At 42.7% G+C, this 24,103-nt stretch overlaps 1 protein-coding gene across 5 annotated transcripts in view; it reads left to right on the top strand.

The window, feature by feature from the left end:
* Positions 1–17,093, top strand: part of PANK1 (pantothenate kinase 1) — a 30,883-nt gene extending 13,790 nt beyond the window's left edge. For 4 of the 5 annotated variants that reach the window (XM_083740922.1, XM_083740923.1, XM_083740924.1 and 1 more), the window contains exons 2-7: positions 2,636–2,988; positions 6,356–6,609; positions 7,768–7,944; positions 9,270–9,393; positions 12,884–13,009; positions 15,504–17,093. In XM_083740922.1, the coding sequence (XP_083597048.1) occupies positions 2,636–2,988; positions 6,356–6,609; positions 7,768–7,944; positions 9,270–9,393; positions 12,884–13,009; positions 15,504–15,563 (1,094 nt within the window). In that variant the 3' untranslated portion in view covers positions 15,564–17,093. Of the gene's footprint in view, positions 1–2,635; positions 2,989–6,355; positions 6,610–7,767; positions 7,945–9,256; positions 9,394–12,883; positions 13,010–15,503 lie in introns of all 5 variants that reach the window. The other variant, XR_014564867.1, reaches the window with a different exon arrangement.
* Positions 17,094–24,103: the final 7,010 nt, after the last annotated feature.

Below are 24,103 nucleotides of genomic sequence, written 5' to 3'. Positions count from 1 at the left end.
AATAGAAACACCTTGGCTACAGCACCGGCTGGGTTTGTTTCTCTTTGAGATTTCTTCATCCTTTGATTTGTAATTAATTGTGTAAACCAAATATATTTAGGTTTTTTAGCCTGCCCATTTGGAGGTTTCAGAGAGAGTGCTGTTGGTTCTTAAGCCCTCCATAATGGCTAGCTAAAAATTAAACTTGAGAATGTTAGTCCACTCCTGCCCCCCCCCCCCAAAAAAAAACCCAGTCACTGGAAGAAGGGACAACATCCTGCTCTTTTCTTCAAATTTGTGCAGAATAGGTGCATTTTTCACTCACAAGAGAAAGTTAAGAATATCTTGTTGCCCCAACTGCTTTGCTATTCCAAACTGAGTTAAATGTAGCCTTGTATGCCACAGGGAAAGCACATCCCTGTGTCAGTAGTCCATGCTTTGCAGCAGCAGTATCACTTAAAGGGCTCTTAATGCCCCCCCCCCACCCTATCTGGTGCCTGTAGTATCTGCACGTCAGTATAGTTCTCTCCCAGAATATACAATGACATTGCAATGCTGCGTGCAGCCTATAGATGAGTGGCCTTCTGCCTACTCAGTAGTCAATCCCATTGAAATAGAACCCTAGGCATGTGTACTTCAAAGCAGTGTTAGAAACTGAGATATGAAAGCTAGGATCTAAATGGCACCTTAAGCATAGTTATGAGTGTAACAGTGTCTAGGCACACTCTTCTTATAACAAGAATACAAAGCTGAAAATGAATGAACTGCAGCTAAAATATTATGTTAATTTTTCACATGGTCTAGTAGTCCTTCCCCTGACCACCCCCTTGATATTCTTAAGAGGGTCTCTTCTCCAGTCTTCAGAGAGTGGCTGGAAGTGGGGAGGCAGAAAAAGGTCCTCCTTTCCTTCAACTGCAGTTTTACAGTAATCTGAAATCTTAGGGCTCAGTACTGTGCCCGAAATTCAGAAGCTGATCGCGCTAAATAAATTCCCTTTTGCAAAATGCGCCTAGAACAATGGGAGCTTCGAACACTGCTTCAAAGTAAATCCCACTGAATTCAGTAGAATGTACTCCCAGGATTGTAGCCCTTAATGTTATAATTGATGTGTGGAGCGTGAACATGGGCTTGTGGTGGTTTGGGGCAGCCTCAACACAGAAAATGGATTGTTCAAATTGACTTTCTGTTTAAATGTTTTCCAGTAGCAAATAAATAAATGTAGCTTATTTCAACAACGATGCATAAGTAACACAGAGGATAAATTATGTAAACAGCCCATATGTTTCTGGTGGCATCTTATCCTTTGACGGGAGGCTGTTTTCCATCTGTTTCCTTGTTCAGTTTGGAGCAACTGGTTGGGGCAGGCATGTTCCTAATACCCCCTGTAGCACTTGTGTCGGTTCCAAAAATAGAACCAGAGGAACTATTTTGGGAGCGTTGTTTCCCCAAAGGAGGGAGACAGGGAAAGCGATTGGCCAGGAAGTGTTCTTCCCTTCCCTTTTTATCCTGGCTCATTCTATTCAGTAATTCTAAGAATCAACCATAATAACATACTGTATACCTGCTGTGCGTAGATCCAGATTTGAGGAGGTGTTTGTAATAAGAAATACGTAATTCTACATTTGTGCGCTGTTCCTTTGAGTGTGAACGTAAGGCTTAATAATAGGCATGGGTAAACAATTCCATGGGCAGTGAGGGTGGTGTTGGCAGTGCTGCTTTTTAAAAGTAGAATAGTGAGTGGGCTGCATCCTAGAACATAGCTCTTTCTTCCTAGCACAAAGTATTCCTGCTGCTTTGCCTCCATCCGCCCCAGCATTGTAGAAACCTGTGCAGGTTATCATTAAGATGGAAGTTGCTATGGGAAATAGGGCTGGGAGGTGATTGCTTTTCACTGCTCTGTTTTCCATCTATGTCAGGAAATACCTGTATGCTTAGTACTGTGAATGTGCCTGGCACAACAGGGTAACATTAATTAAAAAAGGACAAGTCTCTGTCCTAAGTTGCTTACAGTCAAATTTTCATTAAATTTTAATGAAGCTGGGCAGAGATGATAGAGTAAAATAAACAATGGGAGAAAATATTCAAAACTTGCTGATTCAAGTTTTGGAAAAGTGGTGGTGGTTGTTTTTGCAGCCAACTGGGGGTTGAGGTTAGGGGTTAGGAGAATGCATATTTGTGACTGAGCTTACTGGTTCTAAATTCTGAACTACCATGGTAATAAGCAATTCAGTGATTTTTGCATGCTAAATATGCATATCAGGCTCAGAGAGAGAGAATTATGATTTTAACTGTCTCGATACGGTTGTTTTGAAGAGGTACTAAATAAGTAACCAAAATATGATTTGTGCTTTGCTGCTTATTATTGAGTTATATCCAAGAGAGGACCTTTAAACTTTCCGTGGGACTCTTGCCCTGCTGGAATCCCTTTGCCCCCACCCCCTTCTGAAATGGCATCCTAGGCCACCTGAAACTTCACTTAAAACACACAAACAAAAGCTTTCAGATACATGGGCATGAATATCACTTTCCAATCAGCGCCACGTTTCTAAGCTTAATGGCTTTGTTACCCTTAACGTCCCACCTTTAGAAATACTTTAAGAATGCTCACATGGTAATTCTTCTTTTTGTCTCCCTTCTGTTCCTGCCCCTTCTCCAGCGTTCCCCTGGTTTGGCATGGATATTGGTGGGACGCTTGTGAAACTGGTCTACTTTGAACCAAAGGACATTACCGCTGAAGAGGAACAGGAGGAGGTGGAAAACTTGAAAAGCATCAGGAAGTACTTGACTTCCAATACAGCCTACGGTAAAACTGGGATTCGAGATGTCCACCTCGAACTGAAAAACTTGACTATGTGTGGGCGGAAAGGGAACCTTCATTTCATCCGTTTTCCAAGCTGCGCTATGCACAGGTTCATACAGATGGGTAGTGAAAAGAACTTCTCAAGCTTGCACACCACGCTTTGTGCCACGGGAGGCGGAGCTTACAAGTTTGAAGAAGACTTTCGAACGGTATGTTTTGTTTGCACAATGTCTTGGTTTAAGGAGCTCTTTCCTACCCCTTTCATGGTGCTGCCAGATCAAATACAGGGGGTGTGTTTGTGTCAGTCAGACCTTAGGACGTCATTGTTTATTTTTGTCACTCCAAGCCAGCAAACCTGCCTTTAAGCTCCAATAAGTGCTAACTGAGGAGAATTAACTACAAGTGCTAACTACTGTCTGTGTCTCTGGGCGGAAGAGAGAAAGGAGGCACAGGGGGTGGCAATATTTGTTATGCCGTGTTAACACATACATCACGCTCAGAATTTTCTCCTTATATCTATTATTTTTATCAGTTTTAAGCCTAAATGCAGGAAAGCACAGCTTCGACTCAGCATGCCACACAGCCTCAAACTGTGCATTGTAGACGGAGTCTGTCAACAAATCAAGTTCCTGGTTTTTTGTTAGCAGGCATTGGTGTTCCATTGGGTCAGGTTGACCGTTCCTTGTTGGTGTTTTTGTGGGCATGGAAGTTGTATAGCTACCTCATGATCGGGGAAATGGCTATAGTGTGGTGCTATCTGCAGCTTTGTACACAATCAGATTATGGGGAGTAACTGAATGCATTTTGCAGGTATTCCTCAATATGTGGTTGCTGTATGTATGTAAAAGATGTGAGGGCAGGGCCGATAGGTTACCACTGAATTATAGGATTACACATCCATGCTTTTTAAGGAAAACTGGCTGCTTGAGTGAGTGGTTAAGAGAGAGCTCAGTGAACTGGTTTTCTGAATCACTTCAAGAAACCATACATAACTGATGGTGCTGCTGCTCTCTTTTCCTCCAAACATGGCTGCCTGCTCAGGTGAGCTGTAGTTGTAGAACTGTAGGCATGACTTTTAATTTAAAAGAGAGACAGAAAACACTGCTGGACTGCAGGTTGACTAAAAAAAAAAGTTTCTGATTTAAATAGCTGTATGGAGATCTTGCATTGGGAGCTCTGGTATTTTCTGAAGATTAGCAGGAGTTGCACATCCATAAATTTTGCAGAACTTTCTTTTCTGCCTGCTTCCAAAACTTTGCCTGAAGTCAGGAAGTCCTCTAAAAAGATGCCCAAACCCCCAATGTAATTTTTCTTTTGAGCGATACCAGCTGCTCCCATAGGCACAGTAATTACCGTATTTTCTCTCTATAGGACACACCCGACCATAGGTTTTAGAGGGGGTGAACAAGAAAAAAAAAAAGGAAGCCCCTTCCATTTCTCCTCCCACTTCGCTGAAGGGGCACTGCGCAGCTCTCCCTCTCTGCTGAAGCCAGGAGAGTATTGCTCTCCCGGCTTCAGCAAAAGGAACCCAAAGCCTTCGGAGCGCAGCGCGAGTTCCCGCTGTGCTCCAAAGGCTTCAGGCGGCTATCCCTGAAGCCTGGAGAGCGGCTATCCCTGAAGCCTGGCTTCAGCGAAAGCAACGCGAAGCCTCCTGAGCGCGGAGGGAGCGCTCCCTCTGCGCTTCGGAGGCTTCGTGTACCTATTGCTGAAGCCAAGGAGCCTGCATTCGCTCCATAGGACGCATACACATTTCCCCTTAATTTTTGGAGGGGGAAAAGTGTGTCCTATAGAGCGAAAAATACGGTACTTCCTTGGCCTGCTTTTCTTATTTAAAAGTACAAGAGAAGCATTTGTTTTTCAAAATCACACAACCCCTGAACAGATTCCACCAAGAATTCAGGCAGGTCTGTGTCAACTTACAATTCTCAGAATGTTTACGGTGTTTGCTGCTGTCCTGAGGCAATGGGTGAGGCAAGGTAAGGAAGATGATACTCTTTCTGTATTGCTTTCTGTGGGTGAGCATGCCACTGAGGATTATGTAACACATGCACACACGTTCTTTTGTTTTTCACCTTATGGGGCCTTAATTCTAGAAGAGAGGTGGGAACGATTATTCTCTGCCGACTTTTGAAATGTCAGTTAATACCCCCACCCAACACAATTTTCAGAGCATGCATTATACGCAAACAACTGATGTTCCACAGCTATGGGTTTCAGATTGTACGTTTCACTAATGAATGGATCCCTCCAGGGAAGGGATGGTAACAGAGCTGTTTAAACACTGTAACAGAAGCAGCTGATATTTCCAGTCCTGTGATGGACTACAGTTTCAGTTATACACCCTTCATTCATTATGCAAAACTCAATTATATTGCCTGTGTGGTTGTAGAGGGTTGACTAAGAAAACAGACCAGTTCTTGGTATGTGTGTGTGTGTTTTTGTTTTCATGGTAAAAACTAGTCCTCTTTCCTTACCACCCACAACTATAATGACTAATGGGAACTTCAGTGCAAAGGTGGATTTTTAATTAGGCTTGACTTTTGTGTGGTGTTTTATATTCAACTGCACAAATTTTGTTCAACCTGAGGGATTGGCAACCGTTGGCCAGGGACCTCAAACCCAGGGTGTGTAATTCAGTGGAGTATTTGCTCTTCACTGTGTGCATCTCACGGCTGCAGATTTGGTACTTGAGTAAAGTAAGTGGGGATCAGCACCAGAGGTGTGCAAGGGGGAGAGCATATCCCCAGGCTGTTGGTATTCACACTGGAGCAGAGGTTTTCAACCTTTTTGAGCCTATGGCTTCCTTGACCAACTGCATTCTTTCTGCAGTTCCTCTGTGGGGAAACATGCTGCAAGCCTCAGAAACCCAGTTATGTCACCGTTTGCCTATAGAGCTGGCAGCTATATGGCACACGGTTCGAAAACCTCTGCACTAGAGAGAAGGCCTTTTTTTCTGTGAGGCAGTGGACAAAGGCCATGTTGCCTGTCCCTCAAATTTGAAAGGTCACGTTTGTTTTAAAGTTGCTGTTAGGCTGGACTTTGCTCCATAGCTGGATTCTGGCTTTATAATTGCACTTTAAAGCTGGCAAGATACATTGTTATGGGAAATGAAAATGTTTGAGGGCAATATTGCTTCTCATAAGTTACAAAAGCATTTTGTTTGACTCATCTCTTGGAAAACAGGTTGTGTAGGCTTTGGGGACAATATTAAAAACCTATTTGATTTCAGGTGAAAGTGGGATGGGTAGATCCTTCTTTCGAAACCACTTAAGATTTCCTTTAAAAAACCCAGCAACTATGGTCTGTATCGCAGTGTCTTCAAGAAGCGAAAAACAACAACCCCCAAACCTCGAAATGCACAACATGGCTTGACCTTGTGATGTGCTTGTTTTCATGCTGATGGCCAAACTGCTTGCTTGATTATGAACTTCCTGTGCAAATACTTCTTAATTACTTTAGTGATGACCTGTTGTGCAACTCAAACAGTACAAAGTACTTCAGCAGGGCCTTTTGACTCTTCCATTAGGTTTCTTAACACTGTATCAACGAGTGTTCATTTATTAACTTCTCTTCCAGATTGCTGACCTCCAGCTTCATAAGCTAGATGAGTTGGACTGCTTGATCCAGGGCCTGCTCTATGTGGATTCTGTCGGTTTCAACGGCCACCCGGAGTGCTATTATTTTGAAAACCCCGCAGATCCTGAACGGTGTCAGAAAAAGCCTTACTGCCTTGATAATCCTTTTCCTATGTTGCTGGTTAACATAGGCTCCGGGGTCAGCATCTTAGCTGTGTATTCCAAGGACAACTATAAGAGAGTTACGGGGACCAGGTGAATATACTATCTGCAGGAAACAGCTCTTGCTAAAAGAAAATACCAACCTGTCTAGATTGGAGGTTCTGAATTGTTTTATTATTTTTACAGAGGGCTTCCTGAAGTCAGGTTAATGCTATCTAAACCTCCTCAAGCATATGTGAGGCAGAAAAATAAATAAAATGCCCCTGAGCTGAGGCTTCAGAGCTAAGGGACACCATGGCGCAGCTTGTGATTTGAACCCACCTTCTTCCCCAGAGCTACTGAACCACACTGTATGGATCTGAGACCAAAGCAGACTTCCCCACTTAATTCCACAGGACTGTTAGCCAACATGTTTGAGCAGAATGTTCTTAAGAGATCTGCAACTTTTTGCAGGTGTGATATCAACAATTTATTGCTTTAGCTTAGCTTGAAAATCAGATTCTTGAAAAGTATTATCTTCAGACAGGGTGTCTACACAGGCATTTTCTTCTAGAAATCAGGTACTGCTCCTATCTTCCTTCCTGCAAGTCTGACAGTAGATTGATTCACACAGAACGATAAGGCGTGGTCAATGGCTTATCAGGATTTGAACAGGATGCTGGTGGCAACTGCTTGATCCTTCCTGCTTCCCTCCCCTGGTACCAGCAATAAGCCATGAAACACGGCTTGTCATTGTGGTTTTTTCCTCCTGAAATCACTGTTGCTTGCCAACATGAAGCTGTGACTTCTTGTTGGCTTTCTGATCATGTTTTTTGGGGGCCGGTGGGAGACACAATCCCAGATTTCGACATAGTAACAAACCAAGGATTTATGACTTGTTACTCCTGCTCTGACCAGGGGAGCCATGTCTGATTATGTTTGAACAGACCAGATGCATCATACCTGAAGCTATCAAGATGCAGTTCCTCCACCACCCTTTAACCAGTGCATCATAGCGAAGTTTCAATTTGAGGGCTTTCTTGAAGAAAGGAATTTGAAGCTTGCCCAGAGAACAGGCTATTTAGGAATCCAGACGGTTGCTACTAACAATTATTATTTATTAAAGTTGTTAGTTGCTTTGAAAAAACCCGAACAAAAGTAACTCAGAGTGACTTACAACAATAAACAAATAACACATATACAGCAAAACCAGCATAAAACAAAACAGGAAAATCTGCAAGTTGGCTGAAATGAGTCTTCTCTTCCTCCTAGTCTCGGTGGTGGTACATTCCTGGGCCTGTGTTGTTTGCTGACTGGCTGTGAGACTTTTGAAGAAGCTCTGGAAATGGCAGCTAAAGGGGACAGCACCAATGTTGATAAGCTGGTGAAGGATATTTATGGAGGAGACTATGAACGGTTTGGTCTTCAGGGATCTGCCGTAGCATCAAGGTAAATATCAACTGGTCACATATAAATGAGTTATTGCAGATGTTGGGAGATTACTTAGATCAGGCTTTCCCAAACTTGGCTCTCCAGCTGTTTTTGGGACTGCAACTCCCATCATACCTGACCACTGGTTCTGCTAGCTAGGGATAATGGGAGTTGTAGTCCAAAAACAGCTGGAGAGCCAAGTTTAGGAAATCTGGATTTAGATATTGAGAGCCTAACAACATGTTGCATGCAACCAAACCTGAGTAGGTAGCTATTTTGTTCTTCAGGAAAAGCTGCTTCAGGAGGGACAGTTAGGAGTAGAAAGAAGTGTGTGTGCTTTGCGTAACCATTTCCTTACCTGTTGCTTTTCTCTTTCAAATTTTCCTGCACATTTGAAATACCACGAGGGTGGGGGGAGGGGCAGATCACTGGGGGTTAATTTGGAGTGGATAAGAGGTTTTGTGGGAAAGGTTTTGCATGCGTTCTGCATCAAATTGGACCCTCCCAAAACAGTTTTCCTGAAAATAAACTTTGGTTGCCTGTGTTTGTATTTAAAATTATAGCTGGGCCCCCATGTGTAATGCTTATGTGGGTATAATTAATTATGTGTACTCCTTAGGACCCTAGTTTGATTAATTTTAGCTCACTTGTATCATATCGCTTTGCTTTCAGGATGTGTTGCTTGTACATTAACCTTGCCTTGAAAGGACTTTTTCCCTTCCTCAATATCCAACAGCTTCTCTGTGTATTTCATACCAAAATTAATAGCCTTTAAAGCAGGGGTGGCAAACTTCCACCTGCCCCCATGTGTGATGACAGGTGTGGCACAGGTAGAGAGGCGGTTGGATTGGCTGCTTGACTGTGTTCTCCATGGGGAAATTGATCATGCAGTGGATCACTGCAGAAAACAGGGTTGAACTTACCACCTGTCAGCTGAGAGGTGAGGAGTTCAGCCCTACTGAATTGGCCGTGTGACTTGAGTTCTCCATGTGGAATGCACTTGCGCACTGATCCCTGCAGAAACCTTTGCCAGCCATTTGCTGAGCGTAGGGCTGTCAGAGGCCCTTGCACCATGGTTCCCAAGTACCTGACAACCAGCTGACTGTCAGGCAATTGGGAAGTGCTGCACAAGTGATGTTATCAGGTGAGCAGGACAACCCATGCCAGCCATATGATGTAAAGTTGTCTGCTTACCTGTCAAAGTTGGCCTGTGTGCGTGTCTAGCATCCTGCAATGGTGACGCCTGTTTGTCCTGGGCAAACTACTGAAAAATGTATTTTTTAGATACCTTGACCTTTCTGAAAAATGTAAGAAAGATCATATCCTCTAGTATTATCACACAGCTTCGGCAACATGATGAGCAAAGAAAAGCGAGATTCCATCAGTAAAGAGGACCTAGCAAGAGCGACCTTAGTTACCATCACCAATAACATCGGCTCCATCGCTCGGATGTGTGCTCTGAATGAGGTAAGAACATGCTGATTAGCAAGCTTTGGAAAGCTGCTGTTGTGCTACTGTGTTACTTTGATCTCTGGTTTTCCATTAGTTAAATACCGAAGAATATTTTTTTGCAGTTCTCATGTGAAGCTTTGACAGAACGATCCACAGAGTTTTCTTTTCAATAGCTAAAACGAACAGAATCACAGTGCCTCTTCATTCATACACAGTGCTTGACGTCTCCTGGCGTATTCTTATAGTTGAGCACCAGCAATGGAATCCCACCTCTGTGCAAAGCCTGCTTCTCAGCTGTGTCCTCTTAGACCACCAATATTAACAGTGTAACCGTGTGAACTGATGTGGTGGTGAATGAGGCTAGTAGTGAATACTACTTTGTACGCTGATAGGTCCTTTGTGTAAAATACTTCCTGAAGGCTTGCTGTCGAATTGGTTGTCATTCATTCAAGCATTCTGGATTATTATTATTTTGGGCTACCGTCTGGAGAATCCTGTAGCGTCCAGAAACACCTCTGCATTCTTTTTAAGGTCAACCCACAAGAGCTTCCAGTCATATTCATATGCCTGATGGAACCTGGTTTGATAGTGATGTTGACTATGGCATGGCACCTTTGAAGGTGTGCATTTGTTAACTTGACACCTGCAAGTTGGCACCAGTGCAGTGCAGAGCTAGGAAGAGCATCACTGTTCAGCAGTGACACTCAGTAGTGGCTTTCGGCATGTCAGCACCTGTAGTTGTGAAGCCAATACCTCTTGCCAAGGGCATCCTTCAGCCATTGAAGCAGCAGCTGCTCCAGTGTTTACTTTCTTGTTCTTTACCCATTCCCCCCCTTTTTTGTGTTGTTTCTACTAGACTTAAGAGTCTGTGGTCAGGGACAGTCTTATCTATCTATCTATAGTTAACATTTTATGTAAGCTCCATATTTTACCTCCTGTTCATTTAATTGGCTGTGTCACTTGTTGAGGCAAGTAAACTCACAACAATGGAATACTCTGTTGCTAATAATAATAATAATAAATAATTTTATTATTTATACCCCACCCATCTGACTGGGTTGCCCCAGCCATTCTGGGCTGCTTCCAGCGTATACAAAAACACAACAAAACATTAAACAATAAAACTTCTCAATACAGGGCTGCCTTCAGATATCTTCTGAAGGTTGTATAGTTCCTTATCTCCTTGACATCTGATGGGAGGGCGTTCCACAGGATGGGCACCACTACTGAGAAGGCCCTCTGCCTGGTTACCTGTAGCTTCTCTTCTCGCAGTAAGGGAGAGAGAGAGAAGGAAAAGACACAGGTTCACTGTTTTGACAACAGCCACATGTCTGCCATAACTTTGGGGCATTTGGTGGAGTTGCAGAAGTCTAATATATAACAAACCCAGCAAATCCAGTACATACGAATCAATTTGTTAATTGCTTCAGTGTTGGCGACTGAGAACGTCTTTCAATATTCCTGAATGATAAGAAACCTTTCATATCGAAGTATTCTTAGAAGCTTCTCGGGGAAACAAGTAGTCTTTCTCTTTGCTTTCAGCTTCTTTACAGTGTTGCCTTGTGGCATGGAGTTCAAGCAGCATTGTACAGGGCTATCAAAGCATAGAGAGTTAGCTGCAGTGAGTAACACAGGGTACATTTAAAATGAAGAGACTTATCGCCACTTGTAGACTGGCATACTTGGTTTTGAAAGAGGATGGTGGTGATTTGGTTGTGAAAGCATGAATATCACGAAGGAACTTGTGATACGATACGAGTATGAATAGATGGGATTGTACAGATTCAGATAAACTGTTACTAATTGCTATTATTTTGCTACGTTATGAAATTGTTGCTATGTTATTGTTTTGCTGTGTTATTATGAAACAGTTTTTGTGGTGATTGTTTGAAATGCATCCCTGTTGCTTTGTTGTAAGCCACTTTGAGCATGATATGTGTGCGGAAAAGCGGCATACAAATAAAGGAATGAGTTAATGAATTATATTTGACAGAGGAAAAAAATGGATTTTAGGGTTCTGTGCTTGCACCTGCGTCCCAGTGGTCTTCTGAACCAAGCAACATTTTTACAAAGGTCTGGTGTTTGTTAATCTATGGCTCATTTCGTATGTTCTTCCAAACCATTATTGCTACCTTAACAGAGAATTGAACATGGGAAGCTTGCCTAATACAAAGCCAAACTTCTGTGCCTCTGTTAGGTGGAATGCAAGTAGCAAATGGTTCTTTCCTCCCTAAGCTCCCCATTTTTTCTTAAGACCATGGTTGAGCCATGCACATTTTTACACAGTAAGACATCTAGCTAAATACATTGTGTTATAGAATCCCTAAGTCATCTTAAAAATGAAGCCTCCATGTTTCTATAAACATTTAGGATTTTTGTTTGTTTGTTTTAAAAAACATTTCTAGAAGCTTAAGTAAGTAGTAAAGGGCATGGACAGTGTCCCAGGAAAGGTTTCACTCAAATCAAGATGGGTGGCCCTAAATGGCCATCACTTAGCTTCAGATTTGGGGTTGGAAGCAGCACCAGCCCACTTAACAGGGTACTCGTAAAGATAAAAATGTTCTGTGGAGGTTTCAAAGAGAAGTTCAAAAAAGCACCATACAAATGCCAAACTAAGTATTTTCTGATTTTACTGATTGGAATGTCGGAAAAGCACTGAGTTGTCAGGGGAGGCAGACTTCAGATGTGCTTGATTAACACCAGTCCTTATCACATTAACACCTGAAAGATTTCCAAGCAAAAAATAACTTGCAGTGATTCATAAGAAGAGGCTAGTGCTTATTTAGTCACCCAAGCCCCCAAGGGTGTTAATTGGACTGTCAGTTTGGGACTGAAACTGCACTTTTGGGATAGCACTTTGACTGCCCTAAGTAGTGTGAACTTGAACAATTTTTGCTGTCCTGTTCTTTCCAAAGCAGATCAGTCATGCTAAATACTGATGGATGTGTGTATAGGATTGGAGCCCAGAGTGTCTCTCCCTTGCTGTTTTCTTCCTTAGTTTGTTCATCTATCACAGAATACGTATCACAGTATGTACGGGTGGGAGAGAAGATGGGATGGTATAGTTTTTTTTGTGGCTATCTGGAGGACATTTGGTAGGTTGTGTTATCATGAGGGCTGCTTTACTTAAAAAAGGTAGTTGCTAAGTGAAAATCGTCCACAACCTCCCTAGGTGGTCCATCCCACTGTCAAACAATTCTGATGGTCTTAATAGTACTATAGTCAAACCTCGTTCGTTCGAAAATGGAGCCATTCGGGAGCGGAGGTTTGACTGTACAGAAACTTCATAACATTGCCCTCAAAAAGTGTTCTAGTTTAAGGGGAAATGTTCCACTGGTTTACAATCCTATTGAAATAAGGTAATCTAGTTTTGATTGTCTTTCTGATGCTTTACTGTTAGGAGACATCTGATGAACACTGAATGAATATCATAGCTGTGAATTCCATAAGTTTTAAGCTAAACATGGCACCTTGTTGAATGTATATATTTTCCTAATTTTTGCAGAACATTGAGAGGGTGGTGTTTGTCGGAAACTTCCTGAGAATAAACATGGTCGCTATGAAGGTACTTGCATATGCCATGGACTACTGGTCAAAGGGACAACTCAAAGCTCTCTTTTTGGAACACGAGGTAAAGACTGTTCAAAAGAAATATGTATATATATGTAACTCAGCTGATCTGCTAGTGAAGTCATGGTTTGAGTTGTGATTGGACTTTCTCCAGTTCCCGAAATGTAAATAGAAAGACCCATTCAAATATAGAGGTGATATCTGCCATTGTAGTTTATGTGCAGCCATCGAATGACGATGGGAAAGAAACATTTTTAATTGGGATAATTGATGGGTCTTAACAAAACTGTGCTGGGGTGGGGAAAGACTGTGAACTGTAGAAGTTGAATAGGCTTCTTAATTAGTATTGAAGCAATGGAATGCAAAAATAAAATACTTTGTGTTATAGAGTCGAATAGGAGTATTTGTAGTTAGTTTTCATGAACATAGGTGCTTGGTAGCGATAGATCCAGGGAGCTTCTGGCTACATTTGCATGTTGCACAATGCTATCATTTTCCAGGACATGTACAAGTTTCACGGAGTTTTGGACTTGCATGCTTCCTCCTCCCATCTCTTCCGGACAGGCTTTCATTTCTTTATTGCAAAATTCTATAATCCACCCTTTGTCCAAAAATGAATTTCAAATAAATTTAAAATTGCAAATGTGCTTTCACATGAACACTACAATGAAATTACGAGGAATAAAACAATTCAACCAGCTATAACAAGCATAATTTAAAATGCGAAATAAAACAAAAACAGAAAAGACAAATAAAAAAACTGGCTCTGAATAGAATACATGGCCTGCATCAGGGGCACGTCTTCCTCAGAACAACAATCCACAATCTTTTGTGTATTCATGATGTATTCCTCTTAAACTTGAGAAACATGTAAGTGATTATTCCAATAATCTGAGTAGGTTTATATTAACCACAGTTTGCTGTAGTACCCAGGACTGTGATTAATCTTTGCAGTACAGTGGTACCTTGGTTCTCAAATGCCGTGGTTCCCAAAAACTGAAAACCTGAAAGTAAGTGTTCTGGTTTTCAAACTTTTTGGAAGCCAAATGTCCGGTCGGCTATTGTTTCCGGGGCACCTGCACCAATCAGAAGGTTTTTGAACATTTCGAAGTCAAATGGACTTCCAGAACAGATTAAGTTTGAGAACCAAGGTACCACTGTAGTTAGTTTAAACAACCCAGCTTGGGTTACTTTGGTATCAGGAGCTACGGCTTTTACTTTCGCTGCATGTGATTTGTCACGTCATCCAGACAAACCCTGCGGTTGCTATTAGCTATTGTTATTTTCAAATAAGTCAACTTCATACCATAGTTACAGAAGTGGGCTTGTTTAAACTAACAGTTGAGACGGTGGTTAATCTTAACAACCAAGCAGACAGTGTCTAAATGCCTCCTAGACAGGTGGGAGAGGAAAGGGCAAGCCTAATGCTTGCTGAAGCTCATTCCTGCTCTTTGATTTTGTGCTAAACTATGGTTTAGCATGACATGTAAACACAGCTCTCTCTCTCTCTCTCTCTCTCTCTCTCTCTCTCTCTCTCTCTGTGTGTGTGTGTGTGTGTGTGTGTTGACATGCACACACTCTAGGAAAGAGTGCCACTTGAAGGCTGTTTTAATTCGTTCAGAGGGGGTGCTGTCTTCACTGGGTGAACCATTTGGATGTAACATCTCCTTCCTCTCCACATAACCCTTTCTGGCTCTTTCCAACATTGTGGAGAAAACTGCTTTACTCACATGGTGAAATGGTGCAAACAATTCAGCACATAGTTACGGTTCTCACGCTGTGTTAAAGTAGTTTCCAAATGGCACCTGTAATGCATAATGCCATGCCCCCCCCCCCATTTAACCAATTGAGAGTAGAATGATAAAGCTATAAGTAACTGTGAAATCTCCCTTAGGGCCTGTTTCCATACCACAGCATACTGGCAAGCTTAGATGTCCTTGTGACTTTTATAGCACACTTATAGAAGTCTCTATCCACGTCCTCAGGTGTAGGGACTTGTACAGCAACCCAGTGCCTTACTTACAGCTCAGTGCAAGTAAAATACAGGCAAGGAAATTACCTGTTTATGTTACGATGACTCTCTTCCAAGGGTCCAAACATTTCTTCCACTGGAAGAAGTTCCAAATGACATCCAGTGACATATGCATGCAAACAAAATCAGTTCTGGCTTTTGTATTTGTACAAAATGTGGAATATTTATGTCATCTTTTACCGGGCCCAACTACTTTTAAGCGTTCAGAAGTTCTGAGAACAGCTCTACTGAATAGACAATATGCTTGCTTGCTGCTTGCTCCCAGCATTCACTTGAATTTCCAGTAGAATTGGCCCTGGCTGGTATGGATTCCTTCCTTTGCTCTCAAACAGCACTGTATTTTGTTTTGCAGTACCTGCTTGTCTGATGTTTCAGATGTTTTCAGACTTGCACCTTTGTTTAAAGAGAGAGAGAGAGAGCACTTGCTTTATGTTGTGCTAAACTCATTGACTCTGTGACAAGTGGTTTGAGCTCAAACAACATTACGTACTAACGCCTTCCTCTCCTTTCAATAACTTTGAAGGGTTATTTCGGTGCTGTTGGGGCCCTTCTGGAATTGCTTAAAATGACAGATGATCAATGATGAAGCCTCCAGGAGCCCAAATGCCTGTAGAAGCTGCTACAAGAAGGACAGCTGCTAGGAGGACGGAAAGAAGCCATGATGGACACTCTTACCTGCTGGATTTGTAAATAATAATTTAAACTCCTTTTAGCTGATCTTTTAACTTTAGGGTTGGACATTAGCTTTAGAATTCGTACCAGGAATCTAAAAGAAAAAAGAGGCAATTTTAACTGTATAAAACATTTTTTTAAGACAAAAAAAATGTGCAATGTTGCCAAACATGGCAGATTTTTATGGATCGTATCTAAAAAGTGGATATGTGTGGGAAATGGACCTAAGATATGTGACGACACTGGTTTTATTTTATTATTTTTCTTCTAGGGTTTACTGACCTAGTGTGATATAATTATTCTTTTAGTAATTGCTCTAGGAGATTTTTTTTATTAAATCTTTCATGACGTTTCATGATTGCTGTTGGTTTCAGGTGAAACCGCAAAACTAGTATATAGTGTGAGCAGTAAAGTAATGAATCTTGTTGCCTTCATTTTTATTATTATTATTATTAAACTGTGTTTCCATCTTCCCCAAACTTTCTTTGACTGTCCATGTTGTCATCAAATCCACCGAAAATAGGAAGAAGACCTCAACCTTTCCTTTCAGAAACTCGCACAATGAGTTATCTATTCCTTGTAGCACTGGAATCCTTATTTGTGGTACGCTGAGCTGGGAAAAAAAAAAAGATTATTGGGCCATGGGCAGGGGGGGAGGGCTAGTTCTCACAGTCTGCAGATGACGTGGTAGACCTGTATTCTTACATACCTGAATGTACCTGCATGCAAAGAAAACATATCTCTTCCCCTCTCATGCCAGCATTCTACATGCAGATGTATTTTTCTTCTTTTTTTCTTATGGAGAAGCATTCAATCCTGTGAACCCCTACCTGAAATCTGAAAATGGTACAATCCAGCAAGTTTAACCACCTCCTCTGCTGTTTGTGAGAACTGGGCCTTACTTAAAATACATTTTTAGTATGCTGAAAAGTTATTCGGCTGTTACAAGACAAATACCATGCCATATATCTGACACTTTTAAAAATGTCAAATGTGTCAGACCACATGTTGAGTATTAATGTATACTATTTCTTAGAAGTTCTTATTGATATTTACCACAAGGAACAAATGACGTAGTGGTATAAAATGTTCAAATTTAAAAATGTTTGAGTGAATTAACTACATGCCCTGGCTGATCAACTACAAAAATTATGGGCCTAGCAAAGAACAGATTAATTTCCTAAGTTCCTTTCTACCCTGTTGATTCACTTTGGAAAGACGGTTCTGTTTTTGCAAAATGTAAAATGTCCGTCACATGGTGGCGGGAGACGACAGCATTAGCTTTAAGGAGCAAACGTTGTCTCTAATAAATTTGAATTATTTGTTTGCAATACAGTATTTGATTTCTTTACCTTGAAACCTTTAATAAATTAACACTAACTGTTCACTTACCTGGCTGAAATAAAAAGAATCCATTACTGTTGTGATGGCTTTGAATGCATCCATGGCCTCCTTTTCATTTAAGAGCTTTACAGTCCTCCTTTTCTTTTCAGGTTTTCATTACAAGTGCTTATTTGTTGGATTGTTTTAAAAAATGCAGGGGGGGGGGGAAGCCAGCTGAACATAACACCCAAAAGTGGACAGTCCAGTTACACACCTAAATCCCTGCCATTATACCTAAAATACTGGATTTAACATTTGTGGGCGGAGTTATAAAGTAGCATTTATGAACACCTACATACATTACAGTAGGTATATGGGCAGGATGAGCAGCAGCATCGAATACTCTTTTCAGGGTGGGGGAGGGACTTAGAGGCTCAACAAATATATGAATTTAGATACAGTACTTTACATGTTGTCTACCAAGCAACTCTGGAGCTGAGTATATATGACGAACCCTGACAGAACAATGCAAAAAGCAGCAGGAAATTTAGGCGATGCAGAGAAAGTAATTTACTCTTTGTCTTTTGGTGACACCCACCCCCAGTCAGAAAATGCCTCTTGTGTTCTCTCATGGAGGCCTCTTCAAATGCAGTACAGTGGTACCTTGGGTTAAGAACTTAATTCGTTCCGGAGGTCCGTTCTTAACCTGAAACTGTTCTTAAGCTGAAGCAGCACTTTAGCTAATGGGGCCTCCTGCTGCTGCTGTGCTGCCGCCACACAATTTCTGTTCTTTATCATGAAGCAAAGTTCTTAACCTGAGGTACTATTTCTGGGTTAGCGGAGTCTGTAACCTGAAGCGTCTGTAACCTCAGGTACCACTGTGTTGTTAGCCAGATCTCTTTCTTGCATGCTTTAATTCTTCCAGTAGAGGGCATTGTTGGACGGGAGTTTGAGGTTTTCAAACACGTCTCTTGTGGGATTTTGTGATTCATAAGAACTTCCAAAATGCTTTCTGACAGAACGTCCACAGTTTGTTTTTATTTTGTAAGAAATAATAATAGACAAGCTTATTCTCAGATTCAAAGGCAGATTAAAAAAAAAATACAGAATGTGTTGTGTATATAAAGGGCCAGAGAACGAGAATTGTGTCTCTACTGTACCCCCAGACTCGGAGGTCAAATGTCTCCTTGTAGTGGCTCTTCGCTGGACGTTCAGTCGAGTCTTTACCAGCCCTGAAGAGCATTGTATATGGAGTGGTGAGAAAACTGGGCTGCAGCATAACGGCAGCACATAGTCCAACTGGAGCTTGCTCCCACAGGAGGCAGTGATGGCCACCAGACCGGATGGCTTTAAAAGACAAATTTGCGGGGGATAAGGCTATCAATGGCCACTAAGCCATGGTGACTATGCTCTGTTCCATAGTCTGAGGCAAGAAGGTTTCTTAATACCAGTTGCTGGAAACCACAGGAGGAGAGAAAGTGCTCATGTGCTCGGCTCCTGCTTGAGGTTTTCTCACAGGCACCTGGTTGGCCTGATCCAGCAAGCTTTCCTTACGTAGTTAACTGTAATAGTCTGTTCACACATGTAAGTCACCCCCACTGTTTAAGGTCCTCAGATGATAGAAATATTTGTGTGAATCAGTTCTGTGTCAGCCCTTCATCTGTAACATGGAGATATTAATGCCTATCCGTTTTTGAAAACTGAAGGATTTTCTGAAGTGATTGTATGGAGGGGTGCTACATAAATGCTAAATTCTGTTAGTTGGTTTTGAGGCATAATCACCATTCCTTTCAATGAGGTTTACACAGGTAGTCTTTGGCCGACTTTGTTTGAAACCCTTCAGGTGCAATAAATCCGACATGTTTTTGTACGTCCAGATTTCACTGGGAAATATCCTAACCGGACACCTTATGTGCTGTTGGTGCATGCAAGAGCAATTCTGCGGAGAGCAACATGTCAAAGTAATTGCAAAGGAATGCCGCTTTTAGAATATTTTTGGGTGTGCCAGGTAAGGGAAAGCAATAGCTACATGAAATATGTCAGAAAGATTTGAATCAGAGACAAGAGCTAACATTCGTTAAATTATTTTTTATCTGTCACTCGTATACCTATCCCTGCTATTGTTGTGTGCTGTGTTTTCGAAACAATTAATGCCAGTGTTGAACAGTATGTTATTTCACTATAGCTAAATATTTTTTTCCATGCTGATGGTGTTTGAAGGACTGTATAGGATTTGGTTCTTATTGTTTAGGAGTCCACTTGCTGTATGGCCTTTTCAGTGCTGCCTCTGTGAATCACGTTGTGGTGAGATGCTTCTGGGTTTTCTCTTTTAATTAAAACTTGCTCTCTGGTTTTGAAACACCCAAGTGAACAGAGTGCTACCACAGAGAAGTGTTCTTGTTTCATGGGCCAAGGGAAACCTCAGAAGTGGTCTTTTAGCTCACACAGACACAGTTATAACTTAGCTTAGTGTTGTGTGTGTACAACCACACTTTTCATTTGTGTGCTCCACAGACAAATGTTGTACAGTGGTGCCCCGCAAGACGAACGCCTCGCAAAATGAAAAACTCGCAAGACGAAAGAGTTTTCCGTTTTTGAGTCGTTCCGCAAGACGAATTTCCCTATGGGCTTGCTTCGCACTAAGGAAGCCCATAGGGAAATCTCCGGGGACCTCTTTTAAATGCTAGCGGTGGGGAGCAAAGCCTTTCGCCCCCCTCCGGCCTTCAGAAGAGGTCCAGCTGCGCTTTCCTGCTATCCCGGACCGCTTTTTAAATGCTGGCCGTCGGGAGCAAAGACTTTCGCCCACCGCCGGCCTTCAGAAGAGGTCCAGGACCTCTTCTGAAGGCCGGCGGGGGGCGAAAGTCTTTGCTCCCCCCTGCCTGCCTTCCCGGGATAATGGAGAAGCACAGCGCGTTTCTCCGCTATCCCGACGGCTTTTGAAGGCAGGCAGGGGGGAGCAAAGACTTTCGCCCCCTGCCGGCCTTCAGAAGAGGTCCTGGACCTCTTCTAAAGGCCGGCGGGGGGCGAAAGTCTTTGCTCCCCCCCGCCAGCCTTCCCAGGACAGCGGAGACTTCGCTGCCGCCCGCCAGCATTTTAAAATCGCCCCGGGACAGTGGAGGCTTCGCTGCCGCCCGCCAGCATTTTTAAATCCGCTGTCCCGGGGGCTTTTAAAATGCTGGCGGTCGGTAGCAAAGCCCTCCTGTCCCCAGAGCTTGCGGGGCGGGAGGTGGGGAGAAGGGCTTTTCTTCCCACCGCCAGCCTTCAGAACAGCCTTCTGAAGGCTGGCGGTGGGAAAAAAAGCCCTTGTCCCCCCCCCAGCCTTCAGAAGAGGTCGGGGGACAGACTGTCCCCGGACCTGGTCTGAAGGCGGTTTCCATAGGAACGCATTGATTGATTTTCAATGCATTCCTATGGGAAACCGTGCTTCGCAAGACGAAAAACTTGCAAGAAGAAAAAACTTGCGGAACGAATTAATTTCGTCTTGCGAGGCACCACTGTAGCTCCTAAGAAGACTGTCCACAAACCCCCAGGCTTTAGGGAACTAGATATTGCCTACAAGCCATATCTTTGATTTAAACTAGTGATTCCTAAACATGTGTACCAACGACTTGTTTCTTTTGAGACCATGAATAGAAGCCCACCCTGCCATTAGCCTCTTTGATATACTGAGTGACACATGTACAGCTGAATGAGTGAAGAGGCCAATAGACATACGAATGTGGTGGTCACTTTTTCGAGATGTCGAATATGTGGCTTGAGTAAATCCATGCACGCATGGAACATACGTAGTTGTGTGAATGTTAGCTGAAGTAAAAACTCATCCAGTCTATATATACACACACCTGCTGCTGATTGGCTTGCAACCAGTAGTGCCAGTTGAGACAGCTATAGCTTGCAAGCTGCTGACCCACTTGGCCCAGGCAAAATGCTGCGACAGGCATGTGACTTTGGCAAGGTGCTGAGAATCTTCAGCAACATCCGTATGGTGCAGACTTCTGCATGCACTATTTGTTGCACATGGCCAAGAGATCTAGAGATCAGTGTGAATAGCAGCTGCCATGCTAGGAGCTTTACTCCCCATATAGAGTTGTGCAATTATACGCTACATGGAGGATGCAATGTATGTTATGTCTCTGCTGAACCAGAGCAGGCACCATGCACTGGCAAGATGGGGCAGTTGTTGGGTCCTAGATCCATTAAGGAACCCACCAACTGAGAGCCCTCTTGGCACAGGATCCAACAGGTCAAAGGTAGTGCATACTATCTCTGATATGTCCAAGCCTTATTAGGAGTCCCTTGTGATGGTATAATGAATTGAGGGCAGTTCCTTTCCCCTAAGACCCTGCGTGATTACTTTCTCCCACTTTTAAAGTGTCATTGAGTAGACAATTGCATTGGGAAAGAAAATAAAGCCCCCAAATATTTTCTTTTCTTGTGATTTTGGCATTTATGCCAGAAGACAATTATTAGAGGCCTTACAACTTAACAGGCTCAATTCTATGCCACCAACGGTTTAGGACCTGCTCTTGGACAGGAATGATCAAATTACTTTAATAGTGGCTGAATTTTTGAGTGCTGTCCATGTAGAAAGACTGGGCCATTATAAAGAGATTTAGTGGTTCTTAATTGATCGGGGATGTGATAGTGTTATATTGTATTATTTATGCAAATTGATTTTCTCTGGAGTTAAAGATCTTGTTATACTGAATTCATATTTTGCACAATTTGTATAAGGAGTTTGTTTGATAATGTGTGGTTTGCTATGTCTAATAAAGGATAAAGCCCCAAATTAATCTGGTACGGTTAAAAAGGAGTGGATGCTATCTGCTAGGTCTTTCATCAGGCCAACAAGTATTTAATCAAGACACCGAGAGTTTGAAAAACTTCCTCTTCTTCCAGGCTTTTTGAATAACAATGGGTCTTTCTGTTGAATTGTGAAACAGAAGTGGGTCTTCATTGAACAGTATATTGCGTTTTTAAGCGTGTTTTGTTTTTATATGTGGTTTTATGCATTGGTATATAGTGTGACCCGCCCTGAGAACATCTTACGATGAAGGGCGGGTTATACTTGTGACATGCTGCTGGCATCCCTCTGTCTTGAGAGACAATGGAATGTACCTCTGGGGTGAAGTCAAACTGTGACATTAGCCACATTGAATATTAAAAAATGTTGTTACAAGGGAGGGAGAACCAGTTTTCTTTTGATTTGCAAAACTTTCTCTAACTTGAACCCTTTTAGAGTTGAAGGAGCATGGTAGAAATCTCTTGTCAATGATAATGGTAATAATAAATATTAACATGCAGAAATAATATTTTTTAAAAAAACAAACGTAACATAAAAAGGGCAGAGGGGAGAACTGAAGATGGTTTACATCATCAAAACATATTATGATATAAAAGCCCCCACAAAATTCCTTAAACCACAATCGTAATAAAACACAACCCAAGGAGCTTAAAATTCCAGCAAGGAAGAAAAGCAGCATTCCACAAGACCCAAAAACAAGAGGGACTAGGACCATCAGAAAACCCATTTTCTCAGCTACGGACTTCCTTGAATAACCAAGTTTAAAGCAAGTGCCTAAAGGTTATATAGTGCCATTTTTTTTAACTGAAAGCATCCTGCAATGGAGATCAAACATTTAAGTAAACAACCTCCTACTTATCTTTCTTGTGTTCTTTGAAATACTTCCTGGTAACTCCCTTTGATGAGTATGTGACAGGCAACACAAATCTGTGCTAACATATCTGTGTGGGTGTTTGCTTTGGCACATGTTAATCTGAACTAACAAGTTACTTCCCCCACCTAATTTAGTTGTGTTAAAGCGTTTATAATGAATGGCCAACCAGCTAGCCAGCCCTCATCTCCCCTGGTTAAGATAGGAGAATCAGATGTCACTTATTCTGGTGGTTATTATTATTATTATTATTACTAGGATGCGGGTGGCGCTGTGGGTAAAATCACAGTGCCTAGGACTTGCTGATTGCATGGTCGGCGGTTCGAATCCCGCGGCGGGGTAAGCTCCCATCGTTCGGTCTCAGCTCCTGCCCACCTAGCAGTTCGAAAGCACCCTTAAGTGCAAGTAGATAAATAGGGACCGCTTTATAGCAGGAAGGTAAACGGTGTTTCCGTGTGTGGCGCTGGTGCTGGCTCGGCAGCTGCAGCTTCGTCACGCTGGCCACATGACCTGGAAGTGTCTTCGGACGGCGCCGGCTCACGGCCTCTTGAGCGAGATGAGCACGCAACCCTAGAGTTGGACACGACTGGCCCGTACGGGCAGGGGTACCTTTACCTTTACCTATTATTATTATTATTAGTAGTAGTAGTAGTAGTAGTATTAATTTTATTTTATGATTATTATGACTGCATGGTGGGTCATCATGATGGGGCATCAGTCAAGGGCCCACTCAGAAGAGCCCCCTGGAGCTGCCCCTCCTGCTCCCCGTTGCAACCTGGTTTCCTACATCTCTCTCATTTCTGCCTAGGCAATGGGGCGGCGGCAGCAGGCAAAGGATCAGTCTGCCTGGCATGCAAGGAGGCGATAGCCGTGATAAGGAAAAGCAGCAGCTGGTGATAGTGTTGGTGAAGAGCAAGACTTGCTATGGGAAGCTTATGGAGGATATCTAGCCAAAGTGCCCCCCCCCAAAAAAACCCCCTGGAGCCATCCCAATTGGGAGCTGTCATCTCCATCATAATTCTTATTGGCGAGTTCCAATATCACCCACATGAGCACTGCAACTGAAAGGGTGGCATACACCCTATGCGATAGTGGGGCTGCAGACTCACAAGCATCCATTTCTTCAAAGGCTTTCAGGCTGGGCGGGGAAGGGTCCTGGCCAGCAACTAGCTGTGTTTATGGAGTTGTCAGAGGTGGCAGTGATGCTCCAGCAAAGACCGTCCTCAATCTCTCGTGGCTTAGAGGAAAAGGTGTGGTGGCTCCATTGGCCTTTACTAAACACAGAAAGCACCATGCAAGAGAAGATCTACTAGCATACTTCATGGCCTTCTATGTCACCTCCCCACCCTGGTCTCTGTATGCAGCTCTTGCAGATGTGAGGTCAAATATAGGGCACCATCCACACTCTGCAATAGATTCAGTTCACTTTGGAGCGTATCAGATAGCTGTCAGG

Source organism: Podarcis gaigeae (assembly GCF_964106915.1).
Source record: "Podarcis gaigeae genome assembly, chromosome: 5".
Lineage (NCBI taxonomy): Eukaryota > Metazoa > Chordata > Lepidosauria > Squamata > Lacertidae > Podarcis > Podarcis gaigeae.
The sequence above is the reverse complement of the archived record's forward strand: the minus strand, read 5'-3'. Positions and strand labels throughout refer to the sequence as shown.